The sequence below is a fragment of the Orcinus orca genome, chromosome 2 (genome assembly GCF_937001465.1).
Source record: "Orcinus orca chromosome 2, mOrcOrc1.1, whole genome shotgun sequence".
Classification (NCBI taxonomy): Eukaryota; Metazoa; Chordata; class Mammalia; order Artiodactyla; family Delphinidae; genus Orcinus; species Orcinus orca.
This window is the reverse complement of record NC_064560.1, coordinates 166,567,102-166,594,886: the sequence shown is the minus strand read 5'-3', so window position 1 is coordinate 166,594,886 and position 27,785 is coordinate 166,567,102. Positions and strand designations below refer to the sequence as shown.

At 35.8% G+C, this 27,785-nt stretch overlaps 1 protein-coding gene across 16 annotated transcripts in view; it reads right to left on the bottom strand.

Moving 5' to 3' along the window:
• GPHN (gephyrin) overlaps positions 1–27,785 on the bottom strand; it is a 621,731-nt gene that overhangs the window by 378,971 nt on the left and 214,975 nt on the right. For 8 of the 16 annotated variants that reach the window (XR_007475727.1, XM_049706378.1, XM_049706375.1 and 5 more), the window contains exons 3-4: positions 22,352–22,409; positions 21,342–21,365 (exon numbers count right to left, since the gene is read on the bottom strand). Coding sequence is in view for 15 of the 16 variants with exons in the window: in XM_049706378.1 (XP_049562335.1) it covers positions 21,342–21,365; positions 22,352–22,409 (82 nt within the window). In the remaining variant the exon portion in view is untranslated. The remainder of the gene's footprint in view (positions 1–21,341; positions 21,366–22,351; positions 22,410–27,785) is intronic. The other 8 variants (XM_033428749.2, XM_033428077.2, XM_033428402.2 and 5 more) reach the window with 1 other exon arrangement.

Genomic DNA, 27,785 nt, shown 5'->3' with positions numbered 1-27,785 from the left:
GACATTTCATTATTTGTTCTTTCAGGGGATTTCTCTTGTTTTAATTGGGATTAATTCCTCTGCTTTTTCATTTTACTTAACTTTCTCTGTCTCTATGAATTTAGGAAAAACAGTTATCTACTGTGATCTTGAAGGGGTGTTTTTATGTGGGAGCGTCCCTGTGTAGACTGTGTGAGTCCAATATTTTTGATGCAAGGGGTGTTTTTGGTATGGATGCCAGCCACGTTTTTCCTCAGAGTGTGCTTGCCATTATTCCCTTGATAGGGGGTGTGATTGGTGTTATGGTTTTCAGAGCCTGCACTGGATGTTAGGTGGGGCCTCCTCTCTGCTCACAGCCCTGTGGAGGGCAGGGTCTGCTTCCCAGTTGGAGCAGAACTCCTGAGGGTTGGGTTTTATAAGGTTCCACTGCCTTTAAGTGCATGATTTGTCCCAAAGGAGGTGAGTGCTGAAGCAAGTGAGGCCCATGTGGTCACAGCAAACCTATCTGCTGCCCGTGCAGGCATCTGTGGTTTTGCCTAGAAGCAGCCCAAGGTTGCATCCCTTTCTCTGTTGTGTTCATCCCAGACCTGGTGCTAGGCTGGTGCTGGGGGCCAGGGTGCTGTCACTGCAGGAATTGAGTTGGTTATGCTGTGGCCTGGGACCTGGGTTGCTTCTGTGGCAGGCCTCTCCCAAGACCTGTCACCCCAGATCTGGCTCCAAGTACTGGTGTAGGATGAGCAGAACTGGTGTGCTCCTGCTGGAAAATTAACCACTTGTGTACTCCTCCCCAGAGGCTGTCAACCCGAGACGTGAATTTCTGTGGTGCCACCTGGTGTGTGCACCAACAAACTCTGTGGTTGCTTAACCCGTACCCACCCACCTGAGTGTTAACCGTGGCTCTGATTCAGGACCTGTGGCCTGTCCCTGTGCACACACTGACAATAGGCTCTGAGATTTGGTCTGGACTATGCCCCCAAGGCCTCCAGGCTGTCTCCATGCACCTAGACTGAGTCCTCTCCCAGGGCCCTTCCCTCTGAGATTCAGTACCTAGCCTCTGTGCATACTAGTAACCCTGGCTGGTGCAGGTTTTGGGCTAGGAAGCGTAGCAAGATGGCAGCTGTCAGCGTAGATCTCTCTCTATCCTGATTGCTATCAAGCCAGCATGAGCTCACTCCTTGCAAGCAGAGTCCTGGCCCCATCAGCTCCTCTGTGTATCCTGGCAGTCATCCCAGCAGGCAATGGGGCTCCCCAGGGCAAGGGGCTGCCCACGTGGGCCTTCCCTCCATCACAGATCCCTCCCAGTGGCGATGATCCCATCCTGATCCCTTTTTTCCCGCATCCTACCCATTTACATGGCTATCTTTCTTGAAGCTTTCATTGTATAAGAGATCTGCTAGTTTCCAGTTGGTTTTCTGTGAGAATTCTTCCACATGTAGGTGTACTTTTGATGTGTCTGTGGGTGGAGGTGGGCTCCACATCCTCCTACTCCACCATCTTGATCCTCTCCAATAAGTTTCTGCTTGCTTTATAGTGTTTCTGTGGAGGGGTGGGAGCTTGAAGCTCTAACACTAGCTGTTCTACTATCCACTATTAATTCTAAATAGATATGCTATATTACATAAGAAATTTGCCAAGGTAAAACAGTGTGTTACCTTTAGCATGATCTCTGTCTCATACCCAAAGATGATTTTTCAGAGTAAAAACTGTGAATATTTTCCAGTTTTCCTTTTATTCTACATTTCCACAGTACAGTTCCACTAACAAACAATACCAAAACCTTCCAAACACAAATAACTAGGCATGAATTCTGTTGGTTTGAAAGTGAATCCAACATGCTGTAAAGTTTTATTTAATAACTCTATGCATTTATTACATGGTCTGATTGCCATCATTCTTAAATTAGCTCATGTGAGACCCTGAATTAAAGATAAAAAGATACTCTCAAAACACTTTTTAGCTATTGTATTTTTCAGTTCTAAAATTTTCATTTGGTTCTTTTTAATAGTCTCTATTTTAGGGCTAAGATTTCATGTCTCTTCATTAATTACAAGCATGTTTTCTTTAATCACTGAGCCTAGATATAGTAACTGCTTTAACAATCTTTGTCTGTTAATGCCAATAGCTGGGTCATCTTGGGGTTAATATCAGTTGATTGCCCTCTTGAAAATGGGTCACATTTTTTTATTTCTTTGTATGTTAAATAATTTTGGATTGCATCCTGTACATGATTGAATGATATGTTGAAGAGATACTAAGTTTTGTTATATTATTCTGAAGAACGTGGATTTCTTTCTATTTCAAGAAGCAGATGACTTGGGTAGACCTAACTGAAAACTGTCTGTTCTGCAGTGGACGGCAATCCAAAATTTAATTCAATTCCTTTAGCCTTAGCTGTGCTGACAATAGTTTACTCATGGTTCAGATGTCAGCCAGAGATCTAGGGAGCTTTTTTACAGAATTTGAGGCGCCTCTCTTTGGCTCTATCTTTTCCAGGATTTCCCCACTCACTTTTCTTTTTATATTCTTTTCCATTATGGTTTATTACATGATATTAAATATAGTTCCCTGTGCTATACAGTAGGACCTTGTGGTTTATTTTATATACAGTAGTTTGTATCTGCTAATCCCAAACTCCGAATTTATCCCTCCCCCACCCTCTTTCCCTTTTAGTAATCATAAGTTTGTTTTCTATATCAGTGAGTCTGTTTCTGTTTTGTAAATAAGTTCATTTGTATCATATTTTAGGTTCCACATATAATTGATGTCATATGGTATTTGTTTTTCTCTTTCTGACTGACGTTACTTAGTATGATAATCTCTAGGTCCATCCATGTAATGCTGCAAATAGCGTTATCTCATTCTTTTTATGGTTGAGTAGTATTCCACTGTGTATATGTACATCATCTTCTTTATCCATTCATCTGTCAAAGGACATTTAGGTTGTTTCCATGTCTTGGCTTGTGAATAGTGCTGCTATGAACATAAGGGTGCACGTATCTCTTTGAAGTGTAGTTTTGTCTGGATATACGCTCAGGAGTGGGATTACTGGATCATACGGCAACTCTATTTTTAGTTTTTGAGGATCTGCCATGCTGTTTTCCACAGTGGCTACACCAATTTACATTCCGACCAACAGTGTAGCTGGGTTCCCTTTTCTCCACACCCTCTCCAGCATTTGTTATTTGTAGATTTTAAGGATGGCCATTCTGACCAGTGTGATGTAGTACCCCCATCACTTTAAAGCAGCTGTGGCTGCCCAAACTCTGTTTTTCCAGCCAGTAAGCCTACAGATTTCAGCTGCCAGCTAGGCCAAACTGGGGCCTATTCTGGGGTTAAGTGTTATAAAAATGGAATACTCAACTAGTGCCTTCTTCCAAATGTCAGAATCTACTTGCTCTTGGTCACTCTCCAGTGCTTTCAGGTAGTTATGGGGTTTTTTTGGTCCAGACTTTATAATTGTTATTTATGAAAACAACAGGGGCTTCTAATAGGGGGCTTCTAATAGGAACTACTATGCTATACTGGAATAGAGCTTCCTCTCAAAGCAGTTTAAATGCTTATTATTTTATTTATCAATAAAATTTAATGCCACCTCTATGGGTCTGGCATTTAAAGTCATTCTACTCACTGCTGTAGAATAGGCAATATGAAAAAAAAAGAAATGGCTATGTGAGAGAAGTTTGATTACACGTATCATCTGTTATACAATTACAAACTAGGTTCTAGAAATGACCGTTGGTGAAAAAAATAAATGTTTTGTATTTTAACCTGTTCCTATTTTTGTACCACTTTTAATTTTTGGGTGCCAAATGAGAACAGTCTTAGTGATTTTCATGATTCTAAACATACATGCTTACTGAAAAAAAGACAAAAATAATTCAATCAAAATAAAGACGTATAAAGAATTGAAAATCACCAACATTTTACCAGAGATAACCCATTTAAAACTTGCTAATCATCCTTCTATACAAATTTCCATATATAAACACACACACCTGTGCTATTAACTTGATTTTTCAGTTTGACAATATATCATTAGTAAGTTCACTAAAATGATTTTTAAATCTACATAAAATAGTCTATATATTTTAATTTAAAAACCCTATGGATAAATATTTTTGCTGCTTTTAGTTTTTCACATCTATAAACAACACTATTTACCTTTATAAGTTTTCTAACTGTGAGCCATTGGGGTAGAAGAAAAGGTAATAGAAAGGGAACAGGCTTGGAGGCAAGACAGACCTGGGTGCCTGTTTCAGTTCTAGTCGATTTGCTAGCTTTATATCCATAGGCAAGTTAGTGAAATTCTTTGAAAGCTGGACCACTGTTAAGAGGAGTAAGGTAAGCAAGGACATGAAAAACATCTACTATAATTCTGAGTACACAACAGGAACTTAAAAAATAAGTGCCTGTTTGTATGTGCATGGATGCACATACACACACAATATAAAACTATTAAGAAAGCAAAGATACTTGGTCAAAGCACATTTTTTTTAAGTATTTGAAATTTTGGTTTAATTTGCAACCTAAATGCAGAAGAGATTTATTTTGTTTCATTTTCATTTTAATACATCTCTACTGGAGTATAATTGCTTTACAATGTTGTGTTAGTTTCTGCTGTACAACAAAGTGAATCAGCTATATGCATACATATATCCCCATATCCCCTCCCTCTTGAGCCTCCCTCTCACCCTCCCTATTCCAGCCCTCTAGGAGGTCACAAAGCATGGAGGTGATCTCCCTGTGCTATGCAGCAGCTTCCTACTAGCTATCTATTTTACATTTAGTAGTGTATATATGTCAATGCTACTCTCTCACTACACCCCAGCCTCCCCTTCCCCCCCATGTCCTCAAGTCTGTTCTCAACGTCTGCATCTTTATTCCTGCCCTACCACTAGGTTCATCAGTACCATTTTTCCAGGCTCCATATATATGTGTTAGCATACGGTATTTGTTTTTCTCTTTCTGACTTACTTCACTCTGTATGACAGACTCTAGGCCCATCCACCTCATTACAAATAACTCAATTTCATTCCTTTTATGGCTGAGTAATATTGCATTGTATACATGTGCCACATCTTTATCCATTCATCTGTCGATGGACATTTAGGTTGTTTCCATGGATTAAACCACATTATTTATTACTGACTTATGCATATACCAAAATTTTGTGTGAGAATCCATCTTCATATTCAAATTTTATAATGAGTAGGACATAAAAGAATTTTTTAAATTACATCACCTTCTTTCAAACGTCAATGATATGCCTCTGACAAAGTTTTGTATATGATGTGGTTCTCCTTTGAACATTTTATTCCAGGCTGAATATAGCTAGGTAAATAATTGGGCATAGATAACACCTATTATTTAATTAATTTAATGCTATTTAAAAATCTCCTTAACAAAAGTTATCTCAAAACAATTTTATTCACTGATATTTAGCCATATGTGGAATATAAAAGGTCTGATTTTCAGTAACTTTAATAGTAATAACCATCACTATGGTTTAGTTTTCAATAAGAATATCAGTGGCAAAAAATATTTTTAAGATGTTACAATATAATTTATATGTTTATTAGTAAAGAAGAGCAGAGGAAATTCATTTTAGTAAGGTTATATATAGTATTTGGATGGAATTTTTGCCAAGACCTCTGTGTAAAGATATTAATAATAATTAGTAAGAGGAACAATAAAACACTGATCTATCTATAGGCAGCGAAAATAGAAGAGAGGTAGGCTTAAACTATCTTTTCAAAGAGAGCCAAGAACAACTCATTTTACCAGATCAGATTGTTCTGATATTGAGAGGAAAATTACATTGCACAATGGTAATGCAAGGTCTGTTTTTTTTTTTCCCCCTTAAGGGACTAAATGATCAGAAATATGGTAGAGAGAAAACTTACAGCAATATAATATTTCTAATATTTTAAATAAATACTTTTTTTCATCATTCCTCTGGGATGCCCTTATCCTGAGGAGAATATAACATAGAAAAAGGTGCTCTCAATTAAGTGAATAGTACCAGAAAAGAAGAGAGATGAAAATCATCAACACTGAACAAACCAGACAAAAACACTAAATTAATTGCATTCGGAAGTGAATAAATTCCCAGTTTTAGATTCTTACCTATATGCCTTAAAGACCCCCAACATTCATTAGTCCTCCCAAATATGATTTTTTCCTTTTAATTCCTGACCTCAGGGATTGGCACTATCTTCCATGACATTGTCTAAGCTAAAAACCTGAATCAGTCTATTTCTACTCCTCACTTCTCAAGTCTACTTGGATCATATCACATAGGTGCCATTTACTGTGTGCTCACTATGTACCAGGCACTGTGCTAAGTACTTTATAAACATTTCATCCTCAAAATAACAACAGCAGGTTTTGTAATCCAACAAAGGCTGGTTTGTTCTATCCATATTTTTAGGAAAACACAGAATGGTTAAGATACAGGCATGGTCACAATCCAATTAAGATACAGAGTCTGTTTTATTAACCACTGTGATGTACCTCCCATATTTTCCATTACTGTTGGAAAGACATGAGCCTTGCCTTTATCATCATTCATCTAGATTGGTATAGAGCATCCTAAGTATTCTGCCCCTATACCTCCTTCCAATCCATTTGCTAAGGATAGCAAATCCTCTGAAATATACCTGAAAAAATGTCTCTTTTCAAAATCTTCAAGTTTCCCTCCCTAAGACATACAAATCATTTACAATGTGACTCCAGCAACTTAACATTCCATTGTCATCTCCTAAAGTTATTCTTAATAATCCCTTGACTTTAGACAAACTTGCATTTCTCAAAAACACTGTTTAGGGCTTCCCTGATGGCACATTGGTTAAGAATCCCCCTGCCAATGCAGGGGATATGGGTTCGATCCCTGGTCTGGGAAGATCCCACATACTGTGGAGCAACTAAGCCCGTGCGCCACAACTACTGAGCCTGCGCTCTACAGCTCGTGAGCCACAACTACTGAAGCCCATGCGCCTAGAGCCTGTGCTCCACAAAGAAGAGAAACCGCCGTGATGAGAAGCCCGCGCACCGCAATGAAGTGTAGCCCCCACTCGCCACAACTAGAGAAAGCCCACGTGCAGCAACGAAGACCCAACGCTGCCAAAATAAATAAATAAATTTATTTTAAAAACCAACTGTTTATTCATATATAGTGTCTTTGCTCACTTTTTTTTTTTTGCTTTAGAAGCCCTTCTCATCATATTCTTCATGAAGAATTCCTTTACCCTCTAAGCCAAAATTAGTCACTGTCCCCTCTGTGCTCTAAAAGTTTTAGTATACATATTTAACATAAAAATTACATTTTATAATGAATAAGACTGTCTCTTGCACAAGACATTGAAATCTTCAGGATCATTCATTTAATCAACAAATATTTCTTCACTAATTATAACTGAAAAGGTTGACAAGCTGACTTACATAAAAATTTGGAATTTCTATTTGTCAGAGACACTTTTAAGAGAGTAAAAAGGGAAGCAACAGACTGCGAGAATAAATGTGTAATACACATATCAAAGGACTCATCCAGAACACATAGGTAATGCCTACTATAAAGAAGAAAAAGACAGCTAACCTAACTTTTAAAACACAAAACACACGAACAGTCATTTCACAAAAGAGGATATCCAAATTATATGAAAATATGCTCAATATCATTAGTTATTTACTAGAGAAATACATATATTGGAAACATTTTTGGTCACAATTCTCTGAAATAATTAAATGAAAAAAGACTGACAATACAAAATGTTAGTGAGAATGTGAAGTTAAGTGGAGTTCTCCTAAAATGCTAAAGAGAATATAAATGCATACATGTACTTGGGAAAACTGCAGAATCTAGTGAAATTATTCATTTATATACCTTACGATCCAGTATCTCTAGGTCACATCTAGCTTGTCTATTAGGTGGATATCTAATGAGATTATGTGTATATATGTGCACCAAAAGACATGTTCAAGACTGTTTATTGCAGCATTATTCATATCAGCCCCTAACTGGAAACAACCCAAATATCCTTCATCAAAAGAATGGATAACTAAATTGTACATTTAATAAAACAAAAAGCACAGCAATTATCCATTGCTATAAAGTTTGATACAGGTAAAGATAATTTATGGTGACAGAAATCAGATAGTAATTACCTTTGAGGAAGAGGGAAGGTGTAGTGATTGGAAGGGGGCATAGGGAGATTTCTGGGATGCTGGTGATACTGTATTTCTTTAGCTGTGGGTTACTCAGATGTGTTCTCTTTGTGATAATTTAACAAGTTTTACACTTACGATTTGTGACTTTTATGTACAACTCATATAGAATATTATACTTCATTAAAAAGTTTATTTTAGGAAACAGAACTGAAACAAGAGCTATGAAACTGGATGAGATAACCAAGTGAGTTTAAGTACAGAAGAAACAAATGCTAAATAAATTATTATTGAATAAATAAAAGGGCAAATGAGAGATTTAAGAATAACAATCCAATTAAGAGAAGGGGTATCAAAAAGTAACAAATATTGAGCTTCCCTGGTGGCGCAGTGGTTGAGAATCTGCCTGCTAATGCAGGGGACACGGGTTCAAGCCCTGGTCTGGGAGGATCCCACATGCCGCGGAGCAACTAGGCCCGTGAGCCACAACTACTGAGCCTGCGCGTCTGGAGCCTATGCTCCGCAACAAGAGAGGCCGCGATAGTGAGAGGCCCGCGCACCGCGATTAAGAGTGGCCCCCACTTGCCACAACTAGAGAAAGCCCTCGCACAGAAACGAAGACCCAACGCAGCAAAAATAAATAAATTAATAAACTCCTATTTCCAACATCTTCTAAAATAAAACAAAGTAACAAATATTGAAGTAAACATTTCCTCAATGGGTCTGCTGTATTCACGTAGAAAGATTGGGTGAATGATGTCTTGTATCTAAGCTACTACTAATTCTCATTACCATAAAAGAATCCAGAATCTGGGCTTGAACCTGGCTCCACCACTACTTGCTGTGTGACCTTGGACAAATCACTTAATGATCTTTGCTTCATTTTCCTCACTTATGAATAGTAACAATAATAGTACCCACCTCATATGTTTGTTATGAGGATTAAAATGAGTTAGTAGTTTTTAAGCAATTACCACAGTGCCTGATACGCTGAACATTAAACAAACAAACAAAACACAATCCTGGCAAAAGGATGTGACTTTGTGATTTCACTTTACTGAAGTTTATTTAAGTCAATCAACCGAAAAACTACTAGATATAATAACAATGTTTCCTAGCAATAATCAGTTAAAAATATAATGCCAGAGTTCTGCTTTTGGGCAGAGTGCAGTAGATCATAGCACGTCAATACTTACATACCATAATGAGTAGACAATCAAATAATTACAAAAATCCTACTTTTTAAAAGACACTGAAAAGCTACAGAACCAATAAATTAGACAAAATAAGATTTTAGAAATGGGGAAACTTTTCTAAGTTAAACTGATAATCTGTAGCTTTTCTTACCCACCGCACCCATCTACACTGGGGATATTTGCTGATTTTGGTCACAGGGCTGACCATCAGCTTTTCCAGGCAGAGATCCTCTGCTGGGAGGAAAAGAAACCAGAAAGCTTTTAGACATTTAGAAACTGGAAACTTGAATAGACTTAAACACATGGCTGTTTTTTCCTTTGGAACAATTGTGGATTGCAGTGTTGTACATAAGCCTGCAAAGCTAGACAAAAAGCTTATGAAAGGCAGAGTGAAATCCTTTGCATTCTTCATGGTGCTTAAGAAAGAAAGATCTGCTGGGGAAGGCTGACCAAAGAACAATGAAAGTTTCCACTTCAAGATATCTGCCAGTTTTTGAGGCTTATATTGGTTAGGCTGGAGGCAAGAGAGCTAGGCTGGAACCTAAGACTATCAAAGCTAAATCTCCTATTGTAACAGGAAGGAAGGATGAAAACCCACTATATTCTCAACTCAGCTCTAACCCAGCAAAATTCTTGACTGAATTGGAGTGATCACTTTCTCATATTTTCTACCTATCAGTAGAAAGGGAGACAGTATGATGGATGATAAATCAGCTATAACCAATATGACTGTTTTACACAGGAAATATATTTATAAAAATTACTTGGTACGTAAGAAAATACGGCACAATATTAAAAAGAAAACACAGATGAAAAACCCCACAAGAGATGCATGGGGAGTTTGCAGACAAGAATTTTAAAGTAAACTATGATTAATATATTCAAGAAAATAGAAGAGAGATAAATAAAACAGAAAAAATGATGGAAAATTACACCAGGAAATGGAATCTATAAAAAATTAAATGGACATACTAGGACATAAAACTTACAATATCTGAAATTTAGATCTAAATGAGTAGGTTTATTAGGATTGAAGAATGTAAACACAGGTCAAAAGGAAAAATGCAGCAGAACACAGAATATTAAATTCAAAGACAAATAAACAAAAAAGTAAAAACTGATGTAGAGAAAGTAAAAAGAATGAACAAACAGGACAAAACAAATATGTGAGACATTCTCAAAAGGATAGATATATATATATAAACTAAATACTATATATGTTTTAGAGCTATTTCCTTAGTGATTGCTCTAGGGTTTACTATATGTATCTTATCAAAATCTACTTTAGAGTTTATTAACTTAATTTCATGAGATATAGAACCATTACTCCTACATAGTTCTAGTCTCTCATCTTTCCTTTTTGTGCTATTGTTATCCACGTTACATATATATATATATGTTTTTGTACATACAAATACATCATGCATCAAATTCAACAATTTGCTATAATTAAGATTTTATATAATTTATGTTTATTGAAGAAGCCAAGAAAAGTAAGAGGGCAAGTAAATATTTATAGAGTTTTTGATATTAACTTTCTTATTTACTATTTCTGGTTCTATTTGTTCCTGTGGTTCAAGATTTCATCTGGTGTTATATACTTACTCTAATGCAGCTTTGCTCTCCAACCTACCTTTTTTGTTTTGTTATTTTCAAATATATTACATTTCTATATATTATTGGCTCAGCAAAAAAGTTGTATATGTATTGTCTTATACAATTGCTTTTCAAATCAGTAATGAGAGGAAAGGACAAAGAACATTCATCTATAATGTCTTTTATAACTACATAATTACCTTTACCAGTGCTCTTTCTGTGTGTGCATTTACTTTATGTAGCCACTTGTCTTCGGCCTGAAGAATTTTCGTCAGTATTTATTGCAAGGTGAATCTGTTAGCAATAAATTCTCTCAGTTTTTGTTTACCTGGGAGTGTATTTCATTTTCAATTTTGAAAGATAGTTTTCCTGGATACAAGATCCTTGGTTTGTTGACAGGTTTTTTTTTCTTTCAGTACTTTGAATGTGTCATACTACTGGCCTCCATTTTTATTGATGTTAAGTCAGATGTTAATTTTATCAAGTTCACTTCTTTTTGGTGAAAACTTTTTATAACTTTTATAAAACTTTTTATCTTTGTCTTTTGGCACTTTTACTATGATATGTGGTATGAAACGAAAGTCTGTGTCCCACCAAAATTCCTATGTTGAAACTGTAATCACAATGTGATGGTATTTGGTAGGTGTGGGGTCTTTAGGAGGTAATTAGGTCATGAAGGTGAATTCGTTATGAATGGAATTAATGCCCTTATAACAAAAGGCCAGGGAGCTAGCTAGCTCTCTTTCTCATGTGAGGAATGGGAAGAAAGCTGTCTGCAACCCAGAGAAGGTCCTCATAAGAAACTGACCATACTGACACCATTACCACGGACTTCTAGCCTCCAGAACTGTTAAAAATAACTTTTGTCGTATATGAGCCCTTTGTTATAGCAGCCTGAACTTACTAAAACCAGGTGCGTGGGTATGGATCTATTTTAGTTTATCTTACCTGGAATTGGTGGAGCTTCTTGGATGTGTACATTAATGTTTATAATTAAATTTGGCAAATTTTCAGCCATTATTTTTTGACATATTTTTTGTGCTCTTTTATCTCCTTGTACTCCCATTACCATATGCTGGTGTGCTTAATGGTGTTTCACCTTTGTCTGAGGTTCTGATCATTTGCCTGTCTTTAAGTCTGCTGTCAACTCAGAACAGTTGTTGAGTGAGCCCCACTAGCAAATCTTCCATTTCATTATTATACTTGCAACTGCAGAATTTTCATTTGGTTCTTTTAAAAAATAATTTATATTTCTATTGATAGTCTCTATTTGATGAGACACTGTCATCATGGCTTCTTTCCTTCTTTCAATATGGCTTCCTAGAAGATTTGTTTCTTTTTCTAAAAACGTATTTAAATAGACTGCTTTGAAATCTGTTAAATTCAATATCTAGGACCTCTCACAGGCAGTTTCTGTTGTCTGCTTTGTTTCTTGTGTATGGTCACACTCTCCTATTCTTTGTGTGTCTTAAAATACTTGTTGAAAATTGGACATGTTATATAATATACTGTAGCAACCTGGGATACTGACACCCTTCCCTCTCTTCAGAGCTTTGTTGTTTATTTATTTGTTTACTGAAATCAGCTAGGCTACTTTAAAAAGACTATTTCCACCCTGTATGAAACTTCTGATATTGCTCCTCAGAGGGTACAGCCAAGGCATACACAAAGTCACCTTGGGAAGACAGTGGTTTTAGTAGGGGTTTCTTCAACTGCCTCTTTTCTTTCCTTGATCTGTTAAGCTTTTTGCCTCTTTGCTGGCACATCCAGCTGTTATGCTCCACTAATGATACTGCTGTGATGAACAATGCCTGGGGACATACGTTGCTCCACAGTCTGATCAATTAAATTCAGACAGGGTAGATTTTCATTTCATCTTTGAGGTTTGTTCTGATCCAAGGATTCTTTTTAGCTGACTTTCTCCCAGGTTCAGTCTGATAAACTAATTTAGCTTCTTGCTCTTTTAGAGAGATTATCAGCCTACTCTGAATTGTTTACCACCAAAATATCCATTGTTTTTGAGAGTGACCTCAGGCTTGAACTTCCCCACATTGTTTCAAATAAGGTCTTTCCTTTGGGAATAGCTTAAGAGTAATATATTCTTATGGACTACCCTGGATAAAATCTTTAAGCCACTGTTCCAAGTGCTGTGTAGCCTTTGGTCTGCTTGGGCTGCCTCTCCTAATGTGGATGTTCTGCCCTATGAGCAAGCTGGAGTGAGGATGATGAGGCCTCCAGTATTCTCAGTGTGCTGCATCAGGACTAGAGCTACCCTCCTATGAATGGGGGCTGGGTAAAGGAAGGGAGCCCCTGACTTTCGACTGCATTCATCAGGAATCTAACCTCTGCAATTCAGAGTTGGAGGCATGAGAAATGATGAAGGCCTGCCCATCTTGGAGAGATACCATAACCCTTAATTGGGAGCTGAGGGGAGAGGAAGCCCCATACTCGATGCCACATCTACCCAGAGTGAAATTTCCATCAAGATGAGGAGGGGTTACTCCTACACTGTTGGTGGGAATGCAAATTGATGCAGCCACTATGGAAAACAGTATGGAGGTTCCTCAGAAAACTAAAAATAAAATTACCATATGATCCAGCAATCCTACTCTGGACAAAACTATAATCCAGAAAGATACATGCACCCCTAAGTTCATAGCAGCACTATTCACAATAGCCAAGATGTGGAAACAACCTAAATGTCCATCAACAGATGAATGGATAAAGAAGATGTGGTATATATATACAATGGACTACTACTCAGTCATAAAAAAGAACAAAATAATGCCATTTGAAGCAACATGGATGCAACTAGAGATTACCACACTAAGTGAAGTCAGAAAAAGAAAGACAAATACCATATGATATCACTTATATGTGGAATCTAAAATATGGCACAAATGAACCTATTCTACAAAACAGAAACAGACAGACATAGAGATAAGACTTGTGGCTGCCAAGGGGAAGAGGGGGAGAGAGAGGGATGGACTGGTAATTTGGGGTTGGTAGATACAAACCATTACTACATTTAGAATGGATAAACAACACAGTCCTACTGTATAGCACAGGGAACTATATCCAATTTCCTGGGATAAACCATAATAGAAAAGGATATTTAAAAAAGAATGCATATATGCATAAAACCGAGTCACTTTGCTGTACAGCATAGATTGGCACAACACTGTAAACTATACTTCAGTTAAAAAAAAGATGAGGAGGGGTTAAAATAAAAATAAAAGAGAGAAAGCATTCCATTTATAGTAGGAAACAAACAATAGGACATAAACTCTTTGCCTAACCATAGGTCTTGAACATTTGTCCTTTTATTCTTTTAACAGCTTTTGTTTTATATTTAAATCTATAATCCATTTTGAGTTAATTTTTATAGAAGAGGTATAAAATGGGTGAGGTTAATTTTTTTGCTTATGGACGCCCAACTATTCCAGCATCATTTGTTGAAAAGGTTATCCACTGAAGTACTTTTGTAGCTTTATTAAACATCAAATGGACATATTTGTGTGAGTCTACTTACTGGTTATACATTCTGTTTCATTGATATTATCTATCTATCTGCCAATACTACACTATCTTGATTACTGTAGCTAACAGTAAACCTTATCATTGGGTAGAGCTAGTCCTTCCCTTTATTCTTTTTCGAAATTGTTTTAGCTATTCTAGAACCTATGCCTTTCCATATAATTTTAAAATAAATTTATGTAATTGTATGTCATAAAAAAAACTTGTTGGGTTTTTTAATAGAAAGTGCATAAACCTATATGTCAATTTGGAGAACAATGACACCCTTACTATGTTTAATCTTTCCATCCATGAACATGGTATGTCTGTCCATTTCTTTAAGTGTCCTTTTATTTCTTCAGCATTTTGTAGTTTTAAACATACAGATATGTGTGTTCTTAAGTGCGACCTATTTAATTTTATTTGAAGTAATTGTAAATGGTATTGTTTTAAATTTCAGCTTCCTACTGTTGTAATTATATAAAAATCAAATTGACCTTTTTGATGTTGATCTTATATCCCCCAAATTAACTGAACTGACTTATTAGCTGCAGTTTTTCTCTAGATACTTTTTTCTACATAGACAATCATGTGATCTGCAAATAGGGAGTTTTATTTCTTACTTTCCAATCTTTGTGCCTTTTAATACGTTTTCTTGCCTTCCTGTGCTACTGAGAACTTCTAGTGCTCGGTTGGAGGAAAGTAGTGAGAGCGGACAACATTGCTTTTTTCCTGATCTTAAGAGGAAGGCACTCATTCTTTCACCATTAAGTATATTGTTAGCTCTAATTTTTTGTAGATGTTCTATATCAAGTTCAGGAGGTTTCCCCCCGCCCCATTCCTATTTTGTTAAGAGGTTTTTCAAGAACGGGTTTTAGGTTTTGTCAAACACCTTTTCTGCATCAATTGATATGACCATATAATTTTTCTTTTTTAGCTTGTAGATATGATAGATTACATTGATTGTTTTTCCAATGTTGAACAAGTTTTTACCTCAAATAAATCCCACTTAGTAGTAGTGTATAATAATTTTTTATACATTGTTGGATTTGATTGGGTAATATTTAGTAGAGGATTTTAAGTTCATAAGAGATCTTGGTCTACAGTTTTCATTTTTGTAGTGTCTTTTTCTGATTTTAGTATCAATGTAATACTAGCCTCATAAAACAAGGTGGGAAATGACTCAGTAAAGCTGAGTAAAATAGATATTAATTCTTCTTTAATGTGTGATAGAATTCTCCCATGAAACCATCCAGGACTGGAGCTTTATTAGGAGCTTTTTCATTACAAATTTAATTTCTTTAATGGTTATACAACTATGCAGATTGCCTATGTCATTGTGGTTAGTTTTGGTAGTATGTGGGTTTTGAGGAAGTGGTCCGTTTCTTCTAAGTTGTCCAATTTATGAGTATAGTTTTTCAAAGCCCTTTCTAATTATCCTTTTAATGACTAGAAGATACGCAGCGATAGTCTTTGTCCTATCCTAATATAGGTGATCGTGTCTTCTTTAGTTTCATTAGTCTAGTAAGAGGTTTACTAATTTTATTGAGTTTTTAAAAAACCAGCCTTTTATTTGATTTTCCCCTGTTATTTTAATGTTCCCAATTTCACTGATTCCAATTCTTAAGTATCTCCTGTCTTCTTCTTGCTCTGACTATATCTGGCTCTTATTTTTCTAGTTTCTTGAGGAAGAAATATAGATTAGTGACTTGAGAGCTTTCCTCGTCCCTAAAAATTAGTGTTTTCATGGTATATCTTTTTCTATCCTTTTACTTTCAACCTACCTATGTCATTGTTTTTCAAATGAGTTTCTTGAGAATGGCATATGTTGGATCATTTCTAAAAATCCATTACATCAATTTCTGTCTTTTAATTGGTATATTTAGATTATTTATTTAAGGTAATTGTTGATATCTCAGGATTTAAATCTGCCATTTTATTATTTATCTTATGCTTGTATCTTCTGTTTCTCTTTTCATGCCTTATTGTGGATTACTTGAGCACTTTTTAGGATTCCATCTTAACTTACAGTGTTTTTGAGTACACAATTTTAAATACTTTTGTGGTTGCTTGGTGTTTCAAAATACAGATGTAACTTAGAACAGTCTACTGGTATTGGCGTTTTATCATTTCAAGTGAAATACCGAAACTCTACTTCCACTTAGGCACCTTTACCCTCCCACATTTTAAATATGATTATGTTCATTATTTACTTTACATACATTGTGCACCACATCATATGGTGTTATAATTTTTGCTTCAACCTTCAAATGTGATTTAAGAAAATCATAAAAAAAGATCAGCTAATCTATTTACCCATTCTGCCATTGTTCCTCCTTTCTAAATTTTCAAGCCTTTTTCTCTTATCATTTCCTTTCTCTTTAGAGAATTTATTTACCCATTCTTTCAGGATAGGTTTCCTAGTGACAAATTCTTTTATTTTTCTTTTGTCTGAGTATCTGCTTCCCATTCATTCCTGAAGGATAATTTGACTGGATGTAGACTTTGTGACGGGTAGTTCTTTCTTTCAGCACTTGAAAAATGTTGTGCCGCTTCCTTCTGGTGTCACTGCCCACCCTGCCACCACACCCCCCGGCCCACCTTCAGTGTTTTATATTGGAGACGGTACTTTTCAGTTCTGTAATTTCCATTTGGTTCCTTTTTGTAATTTCTATTTTCTTCATTTGTTTCAAGAGAATTACTAATAGCTTGTTGAAGCATTTTTATGACTGTTGCTTTAAAATCCTTGTCAGATAATTCCAACATGTGATTATTCTTCATACTGGTGTCTGTTCACTGTTTTCTTCTCATTCAAGTTGTGATTTTCACTGATCTTGGTATGATGAGTGACTTTTGACTGTTCCCAGGACGTTCTGGATATTATGAGACTCTGAATCCTATTTAATCTTTTTAAGATGTCCTCTTGTTGACTTGTAGCATAAGGGCCATATGTTCAGCTTCTTGCTGGGTCCCACTGACACCACTCTGGCAGAAGTGAAGCACTGATTCCCACTGCCTCATTGAAGACAATAAGGTAGAAGTTTAACTCTTCTCTTAACCTTGCTGAAACCTTTCTGGTGAAAGTGGTGCATCACCTTGCTCCACATTGTTGTTAGTATGAGATATTCAGCTCCCTGCTGGACCCTGTTAACACTGAGAGGGGAAGGGAAGTAGAAGGTTGACTCATACTGAGAGTGCAGTAACATCTCCACTGATGTTGATGTATATGAGAGTGGAGTGTCATCTCCCTTAAAGGCCTCATTAACACAGTAAAGGGGGGGTGAAGTAGAGTGATGACTAGTCCTATCTTGCACTGCCTCTTGGTCTAACTTCTGCTGGGTTGGGGGAGTCTCGGCTCATCACTGGACCCTACTGACACTACCCTGCAGGAGCAATCAGAGCATAACCTGTTTCTACTGGGCTGGTGATAGAATATCAACTCCCTACTTGGTCCCCACTACCATATTCTGGCAGGGAAATCAGAGAACTGTCTACCCTGCTATGTGAGAGATGGAAGAATAGCTCCCTGATCACCCCACCAACACCACTGGCAGAGGGAATTCAGAGATCTGCCACCTGCTTCTGTCAGGTGGCAGGGGTGAGGTGGAAGATCAGCTCCCTTCTTGGCTCTGCTGAAACTCTGGGGAAGTTAAGTAGTTTTCTCATTGGCATTTGGCTGGAGTAGGGAGGGTATGCCAAAAAGGCTTTCTGTTCTGTTAGTCCACCCTTGTCTTGGGTCCCTTGGCAAGAGGGAACAGGCTTTTCTACGTGCTTTTCTTTGCCTGTTGGTGGTTCCAGGTTGGAGGCTGGGTAAAATGGGAGACAAAAAGAAACCCAGGTAACTCAGTGCCATGTCATTCCTCAAGTCCTGAAGTCCTAAGGCAGTCTGATTTCTTCTTCCTACCTTTCAGAGTCTTTCTATGCTTGTTTATTTTTTAATATAAACAAACAAAAGTCCAGGGATTTTTAATTGTGAGAGGAAAGATTTTGGCAGAACAGGGCTACTCCACCTTGGTTAGAACCAGAAGTCTTCTCAGTAGGAACACTTTTGAACTTGACAAACTCAGTGTAATATCTGGAGCAATTAATACATGAGCCAACAGAATAAAAAAGAAAAGCAACATACAACCTTTCCTACTATACAAAGAAAGCACTATAATCATAATAGTATGGTGCTAGCAAAGGAACAGATAAACAGATCAATGAACAACAGTTCAGGAAAAGAGAGATTTGTGTATGTGTATGTGTGTGTCTAGGCATATGAAAATTTAATACATGGTACATGAGGCAATTCAAACCATAGGGGGAAAAGATGAGTTTTTCAATAAATTGGGCTGGGGAAATAGATACATTTGGAAAATATTATGAAAGTTTAGTCATCTCATTTGTAAATAAAAACAAATTTACACCAATATAAATTACACATATATTAAAGAGTTAATACTTAAATATATCTATTTTAAATAAATTCAGCCAAGTGGCAGTATAAATTGGCTTAACTACCTTGGAAAACAGTTTGATTTCATCCAGAAAATATACATTACTAAAACTCAGGAATCCCATTCCTCAGTATATATTTCAGAGAAACTCTTACACAGGATATTTTTATAAGAATTTTATAGCATCATTTTTCATAATAGTTCCAAATGGAAATAACTTGAATATCCTTCAACAGAAGGATGTCTCAATAATTTGTGGCACAATGCACTATTTTATAGCAAAAAATAAAACAAAAAAATAAACCAAAAACAACCCCCCCCAAAAACCTTAGCTATAGACAACAACCTGATGAATCTCACAGTATTGAAAAAAAGAAGCAAGGCACAATAGATTGAATACAATGCGACTCAATTCATACAAAGTTCAAAGAGAAACAAAAATAAATTGTAATATTTAAGGATGTATACATATATAGTAAAACTAAATAAAAGAAAGGAACTGATAATGATAAAAATTCAGGGTATTGGGTGGAAGAGATGGTTGTGATTGGGCTAGGAATGTATTTGCTCTTTATCCCTTAAGGCTTTGGCCAAGCAGCCATTCAATATGAGGTGATTTACGGTAAATTATAAATGTATGCTTAATTCAAACTGTGTATCAACTAAATAATGATTTCTGGTGCTAGAAACATTGTGAAAGATTACCACATCTGACAAAAACTGAATTATGCTTCATCAACCAATCATATCTTTTTAATAGTAAATGTAAACATGCATATTTATTTATACATAGTATACTACAAAGAGTATATTTCAAATTTAGACTCAATTGTACTATTTAGGTAATTTAAAATTACTCATATACTAGCCAAATAAAATAAACATTACAACCAGATGTTTCAAATTTCCTCCAATCAAAACAAAAAGTATCAGCTGAAAATACTAATGGTGCCAAAAAATGTTGAAATATTTTATGACTGTTTTTCTTCCAACACTTTTGAAAGGAAGAATCAATTTCACATTTTTTTATGCCTCAGGCCTCAAACTCTCTAAAGCTGTTTTAGATACAGTAACTGATGGAAAATAATCACTATTACATGTCATCCATGAATCATGTTTTTTTCCAAGGAATCTCTTGAGGAGTAACTGTTAAAATTCTATAATTAAAAAGAAAACACGGGCTTCCCTGGTGGCGCAGTGGTTGAGAGTCTGCCTGCTGATGCAGGGGACACGGGTTCGGGCCCCGGTCCAGGAAGATCCCACATGCCACGGAGCGGCTGGGCCCGTGAGCCATGGCCGCTGAGCCTGTGCGTCCGGAGCCTGTGCTCCGCAACGGGAGAGGCCACAACAGTGAGAGGCCCACGTACCGAAAAAAAAAAAAAAAAAAAACAATGAAAAACACTACTCCTTTAGAGAAAAGTCACTACTAAAAAATTGAAAACATTTCTGCTAATTAATTAAACTAATAAAAGAGTATATTTATCCTCTGTTTCTAGGATGGGCCTTCCCCAAGGCAACAGTTTGGGGCCACTATTATGATCTCATATAGCTCTTTTAGGCAATTCCACTAACTAGCATGGCCTCAGCTAACTTTTGCATAATGACAAATCTCAGTATCAACTGAAAGACAGAATTATCTTTCTTTTGAGTTACAAGCTGATTTACCCAATGGCTTAGTGGATATATGGTTATCTAAAAGGAACCTCAAATTCAATAAGTCCAAAACTTACCCTATTTCCTCTCAAACTTATTCCTTGTTTTGTATCTCCTCTTTAGGTTAACAGCAACACAATCTACTCAGATTCCCAAGGCAGAAACCTAGGTCAACCTTTCCATCTTCCCTTAAATATCCAATAAATCACCAAATATTGTTGATTCTATTTTCTTAAATAATATTTCTTGAATCTGAGGCTTTTTTCTTCAGCCTCACTGCCACTGCTTTAGTTCAAGTTTCAATCGCTGCCTATATTCCTGCAATCTGGTCTCCTTCTTTATAGATGGAACCTCTTCTCCACTGAAATAATTTTTCTCACTCATCAAAGAAAAATCTAATAAAATCACCAACCTGATTATGCCACTTTCCTTCTTAAAATCACATAATGGCACTCCATAGTTTTCAGTTTAAAATCCAAATTTCTTAACATGGCATAAAGGCCCAATGAAAATCCTACATCTCAACAATCTTTATTTTACACGTGTGATCTATCTGGTGTCATATTATCTCCTATTTATGCATTCACAAGTGCCTCTGCTTCTGTACAGAATTCCAATTTGCTTAGTATACCTCTTGGAAAGATTTTGCTGATTATCTTTTTTGAATGACCAAGTGTCCTTCCTTCCTATGTATTTCACAGAATACTTTGTTTACCTTTATCACTTAATACATATTGCAACTGTAATATAAGACAGAGCACCTTTAAGCACCACAAAAAATTAATTTCAATAAGCTCACCTTTATTAATTCCCATTTTATTTTCTGAAAAATGAGAGATATGGATTAGACATAAGGTTCCTCTCAGCCAAACTACTTTATGAATTTATGTCAAGTTGGAAAGAGTCTCTTGACACTCCTGACTTTTTCCCCCCACTTGCTGCTAGAATACAATCATGGTATTAATTACTGGTGTTGTCCACACAGAACACCTGAGATACTGAAAGTAACAGTATAGAACATAAACATGAATTTAACTTATTTAAAAATAATGTAACCAAGTTTAGGAATTATTTACTAAGATTTGAATTTATTGAACTTGATTTAGAAAAGTTTGATCTAATCAAACTTAACAATTTGTTGAGATCTTTACATGTACTGTTAAGAGGCTCAACTCATCTTGTTTACCCTTGACTATTGCTATCCAATTGTTAAATTTTATTCATGGAAAAGACTAAGTTCAGTTCTCTTTAGACTGTAAACTGCTTTTAGGAAAGGGCCACGTGTTATGCTAGAAGACTAATAGTCCACAGGATTTAGTAAAATGTTAGAGACAGAAAAATGTAACAATGCTGTAATATTCAAAGAATAAGGTCAATTTTTCATGTATTGTGCTGTAAATTTTAAATTGAGATTGACCTACTGTGTTATCAAAGGAACCAGGAAGTATATACTAGAAGACTAATATTATTTATAATTGGTGAAAGATGATAGGGAAAAGAAATTAAAACAAGATTTAAAAAAGTCCATTATGCATACTAATGCTTATAAAGTGCTTTCTTAAGTAAATTTTCAATTAATTTTACAAGAAAGGGTTGCTTTCTTGATTTTCCTAACATGTATTGATGATGGTAGATGAAATCTGATGATGATTATCTGATATGTATATTTTAATTCAAACAGGATAACTGGGAATTAAATGATGCCCTAACACTGCCAAAGATTCAATAGGATAAAGAAAAAACAATTATTTGCCCACCTTCCCACTGAGACACTGATTCTTTGTAGAGGTGAAAAACGCCATACTATACCTTGATTTCTTCTATTTCATCTGGTACTATCTTGTATGCTGATATAGTCCCACCCAACCTGAAATTAGGAGAAAAAAATATTCTCAAAACCGGCAACAGTGTATTAAAAATATGGACTGTTTCTTCCATTAGCATCAGAGTGTCACCAATAATTGCCCATTACCCACCCCAACAACCATGGAGGAAAAACAACCATTTTGTGCTCAGGTTTTCCATATAGTAGTTTAAAAAGGTAGACAGTAAGTGACTACTGAAAGAGGAAACATAAGTTAGATTTTTAACCATAATTAAACTTCTCTTATCGATGGTTTTAATGATGCTCAAACTGTCACTTTTACTGATAGATTCTGTCACAACTAAGATGTATCAAGAACAATAGCAGACATTTCTATTTTCATGGCATCATGAGACACAGCTAGGTTTAGAATACCTATCAATTTAACATACCATCAGTATTCTATAGTATTGTACTCAGGAAGACTGATTCCAAATTTCATGTTCTTTCCCTTACAACACACTGCTTTCCTCACTAAAGGAATCATTCTAGAGGTAAAGTGCTCTTTTACTCTAATCGCAATTTTTCAAAGGTCCCACAACTAGGAGTGGCAGACTGGGCTTAAGAACTCACTTCCAGAAACTGATAAGCAAATTCTAAAATTCATATGGAAATTCAAGGAACACATAACAGTCAAAAAATCTTGAAAAGAAGAAAGCTGGAGAAGTTACACTTTCTGATTTCAAGTCACTACAGATCTACAATAATCAAGACAATGTGGAGCTGGCGTAAGGATAGACATATAAAGCAATAGGGTACAACTGAAAGTCCGGAAACAAACATCACATTTATGGTCAACTGGTTTTTGTTTTTCTTTTTATTTTATTGTAATAAATATAGTTAACATTTTAACCATTTTTAAGTGTACAGCTAAGTGACAATTACATTCATAATGATGTGCAACCATCATTACTATTTATTTCCAAAACTTATCCATAACTTAAACAGAAACTCTGCAATCATTAAGGAATAACTCCTAATTTTCCCCTTCCCCCAGGCCCTGGTAACTCCTAAACAACACTGTTTACGAATTTGACTACTCTAGGAAACTCACATAGAGGAATCATACAATATCCGTCCTTTTGTATCTGGCATATTTCACTCAGCATAGTTCTCAAGCTTTATCCACATGGTAGCATGTATCAGAACTTCAATCTATGAATTACTCAATCATATGGTAATTCCATGTTTAGCATTTGAAGGACTGCCAAACACTTTTCCACAGTGGCTGTACGATTTTACACTACCACCAAGAATGCATGATGGTTCCAATTTATCCACATCTTCATCAATACTTGTTATTCTATTTTTTTAATGGCTACCCTAATGGGTGTAAACTGGTAATTCATAGTTTTGAGTCTCGCATTTCCCTAATAAGCAGTGATATAGAGCATGGGTCCCCAACCCAGGGAACGGTGGGCAAGCGATGGGCAAGTGACTAAAGCTTCATCTGCCAGTCCCTGTCCCTCGAATTACCACCTAAACCATCCCGCCCTGCCCTGTCAGTGGAAAAATTGTTTTACATAAAACCGGTCCCAGGTGACAAAAAGGTTGGGGACCACTGCTACAGAGTATCTTTTCATGTTCTTATTGGCCATTTGTATATCTTCTCTAAAGAAATATCTATTCAAGTGCTCTGGCAATTTTTAAATTGGGTTGTTTGTCTTTTTGCTGTTGAGTTGTAGTTTTTCATATATTCTGGATATTAAACTCTTACCTAAGATATTATTTCCAAATATTTTCTCTCATTCTGTAGGCTGTCTTTTAACGTTCTTGATAATACTTTGATTCACAAAAACTTTTAATTTTGGTGCCGCACAATTATGTATTTTTTTCTTTTCATGCTCACCTTACTGGTGTCATGCATAAGAATCCATTGCCAAGCAGAAACTAACACACCATTGTAAAGCAATTATACTCCAATAAAGACGTAAAAAAAAAAAGAATCCATTGTCAAATCCAAGGCCTTGAAGATTTATCCTTATGTTTTCTTCAAAGTGTTTTATGGTTTTAGTTCTTCTATTTAGAACACTGATCTGTTTTGAGTTCATGTTTGAATATGGTGTGAGATATGGGTTCAAGTTAATTCTTTTCCATGTGGAAATCCAATCATTTAGCAACATTTGTTGACAAGCTTTTTCTTTCCCAAAGCTGTTGTCAAAGCTTTGACTTAGCACCCTTGTCTAAAATGAATTTTCCATAGATACGGGTTTATTTCTGGATCCTTAATTTTACTCAATTGGTCTATAAGTCTATCTTTTTGTGGTTCTCGGCATAGAAGTCTTTTAGCACACTGGTTAAATGTATTCCTAGGCATTTATTTTCAGATGCTATTTTAAATGGCGTAGCTTTTAATTTCCTTTTCAGATTGTTTATTACCAGTGTATAGAAACAAGTAATTTTCATGTGTTGATCTTGTACCCTGTAACTTTGCTGAACTTGTTTATTTTTTTAAATTTATTTATTTAATTTATTTTTGGCTGTGTTCAGTCTTCACTGCTGTGCACGGGCTTTCTCTAGTTGCGTGGGCTTCTCTTGTTGAAGATCATGGGCTCTAGACGCGCGGGTTAAAGTAGCTGTGGCATGCAGGCTCAGTAGCGGTGGCTCGAGGGCTCTAGAGCACAGGCTCAGTAGTTGTGGTGAATGGCCTTAGTTGCTGCACGGCATGTGGGATCTTCCTGGAGCAGGGGCCGAACCCATGTCCCCTGCATTGGTAGGCGGATTCTTAACCACTGCGCACCAGGGAAGTCCCTGAACTTGTTTATTGACTCTAGTAACTTTCTTGTGGATTATCTATATACAGGATGATACTATCTGTGAATAGAGATAGATTTACTTCTCACTTAACAGGCTGGATGCCTTTTATTTCTTGTCCTTGTCTAAATACTCTGGCTAGAACTTCCAATGCAACGTTCAATATCAGTGGTGAAAGCAGGTATCTTTGTTTTGTTCCAGATATAAAAAGAAAGCCTTCCATTTTTCACAATTGAATATGGCGTTAGTTGCGGGGTTTTCACAAATGCCTTATATCAGGTTAAGGAAGTTCCCTCTGTTCCTAGTTTTCTGAGTGTTTTTACCATGAAAAGAATGCTGGATTTTTGTTAAATGCTTTCTCTGTGTCAAATGAGATGATCATGTGGTTTTCTGCTTTTCAATCTTTCTGTTAATGTGGTATTATTGCAGTGATTAATTTTCTTATATTGAACTACCCTTGAACACCTGGGGTAATCTCACTTGGTCACTGTGTATAATTCTTTTAATATGTGGTTGCACTCAGTGTCGTGATACTTTCCTATTTTGCATCTATATTCATAAGGGTTATTACTCTATAATTTTTCTTTCTTCTGGATGTCTTTATCTGGCTTTGGTAGCAAGGTAATTCTGGCCTCATTGAATGAGTTAGAAAGTATTTTCTCCTCTTCTGTTTTATGGAAGAGTTTGAAAAGCATAATGTTAATTCTTCAAATGTTTGGAATAATTTACCAGTGAAGTAATTTGGTCCTAGACTTTTCTTTGGTGGGAGATTCTTTTTTTTTTTTTTGTAATTAATTTTTATTGGAGTATAGTTGTTTTACAATCTTCTGTTTGGTGGGAGGTTTTTAATTGTTGAAAATCTGTTTACTTGTTACAGATCTGTTGAGACTTTCTATTTATTCTTATGTCAGTTTAGGTAATTCACATGCTTCTTGGAATTTGTCTATTTCATCTAGGTTACCAAATTTGTTGGCATACAACTGTTTAGAGGATTTTTTATAATCATTTTTATTTCTGTAAGATCAGTAGTAATATTCACATCTTTATTTCTGATTTGTTTTTGAGCTTTCTCATTTTCTTAATCAATGTAGCTAATGGTTTGTCAATTTTGTTAATTTTTTCAGAGAACAAACTTTTGCTTTTGTTGACTCTGTACTGTTTTTCTATTCTCTATTTAGCTCCACCTTAATCCTTATTATTTTCTTCCTTGATCTTTTCTTTTTACCCTGCCTCCCTCCCTTCCTTACATTAATTGTCTTATGTATCTAAGCTGATTTTTTTTTTTCTGTAGTGAATCATTTTAATTCCCGTGTCATTTCCTGTTTTACATCTTTTAGGTATTTTTTTGGTGGTTACCATGGGGAATACATTTAATATTCTAAATTTATAGCAATCTAGTTGATTGATAACAACTTAAATCATTACATGAAATGTCTGCTCCTATACAGGGCTATCCTCCTACTTTTATGTTGTTGTCATAGCTAAATTTGCTAGTTTTGGAGTTAGTTTTCTCTTTTTCTCTAGTCCTTCAGGGTATAAAGTACTGTATTTATCGAGGATGTTTCTTTCTTTTTGATGTGCACATTTATAGCTATATATTTCCCTCTGAAGAGTGCTTCCACTGCATCCGGTAAGTTTTGGTATGCTGTGTTTTTGTTTACATTTGTCTCAAGGTATTTTCTAATTAACCTTGTGATTTCTTTTTGAACCACTGGTTAAGAGCGAACTGTTTAGTTTCCATATATTGTGAATTTTCTAGATTCCCTACATTTTTGTTTGCTAGCATCTTTCCAATGTGGCCAGAGAAAATACTTGGAATGATTTCAATCCTTTTAAATTTACTGAGACATTTTTTTGTGTGTCCTAACATTTGGCTTATCCTATAAAATGTTCCAGGTCTTCCTTTGTGTATTATCAGCAATTCTCTTTTGAAACATGACTGTGCTTGTGTCTGTTAATTTACTATTAGAATTAAATGTGATAATACATTTATTTCCTTAATGCAATTTCATTTAACAGGCTTCTAATTATATGACTTTTCTGAATGAATTAATCTATATAATAAAAATAAAGGAATCTGTAGATAGTGATTATTTCCATTACTGAAACAGTTCCAGAAAAAAAATATTTGTCCAAATTCATTAGGAATAGAAATATTTAAAGGTAATTCAAAGTTGCTCAGAAATATTTTAATTTTCTCCCCAACTCTAATCTGCTTCTTCTACAGTTCTCCCCAGTTTTTGTTATAGTAAATGTTAATTGATCCAGTAGTCCATGTCGTAAGTGTGGAAATCTTTCAAATGCCTTTACCTTTCTCAGCCCCTACAAGTAATAACAGTCAAATTTTTATTGGCCTTAATTTATCTGGAAAATAGCCATTCTTCCATTTCCACTTCAGTACTTTAAGATTTTATCATTTCTAACCACAGTTTTAGTAGTATCCTCGCCACAGTTGTAACAAGCTGTATCTTTCGAAAATGTAATTCTTCTCATGTCACATCCTTATTAATGGATAATACCTTAAGAAGTGATGAGAATTCCCTTTATAAACTCGACTCTTCAGTCCATTTCTTGTTTCATTTCCTGTAACCCTTTCACAGTACCTCTTTGTTCTAGCCATGCCCA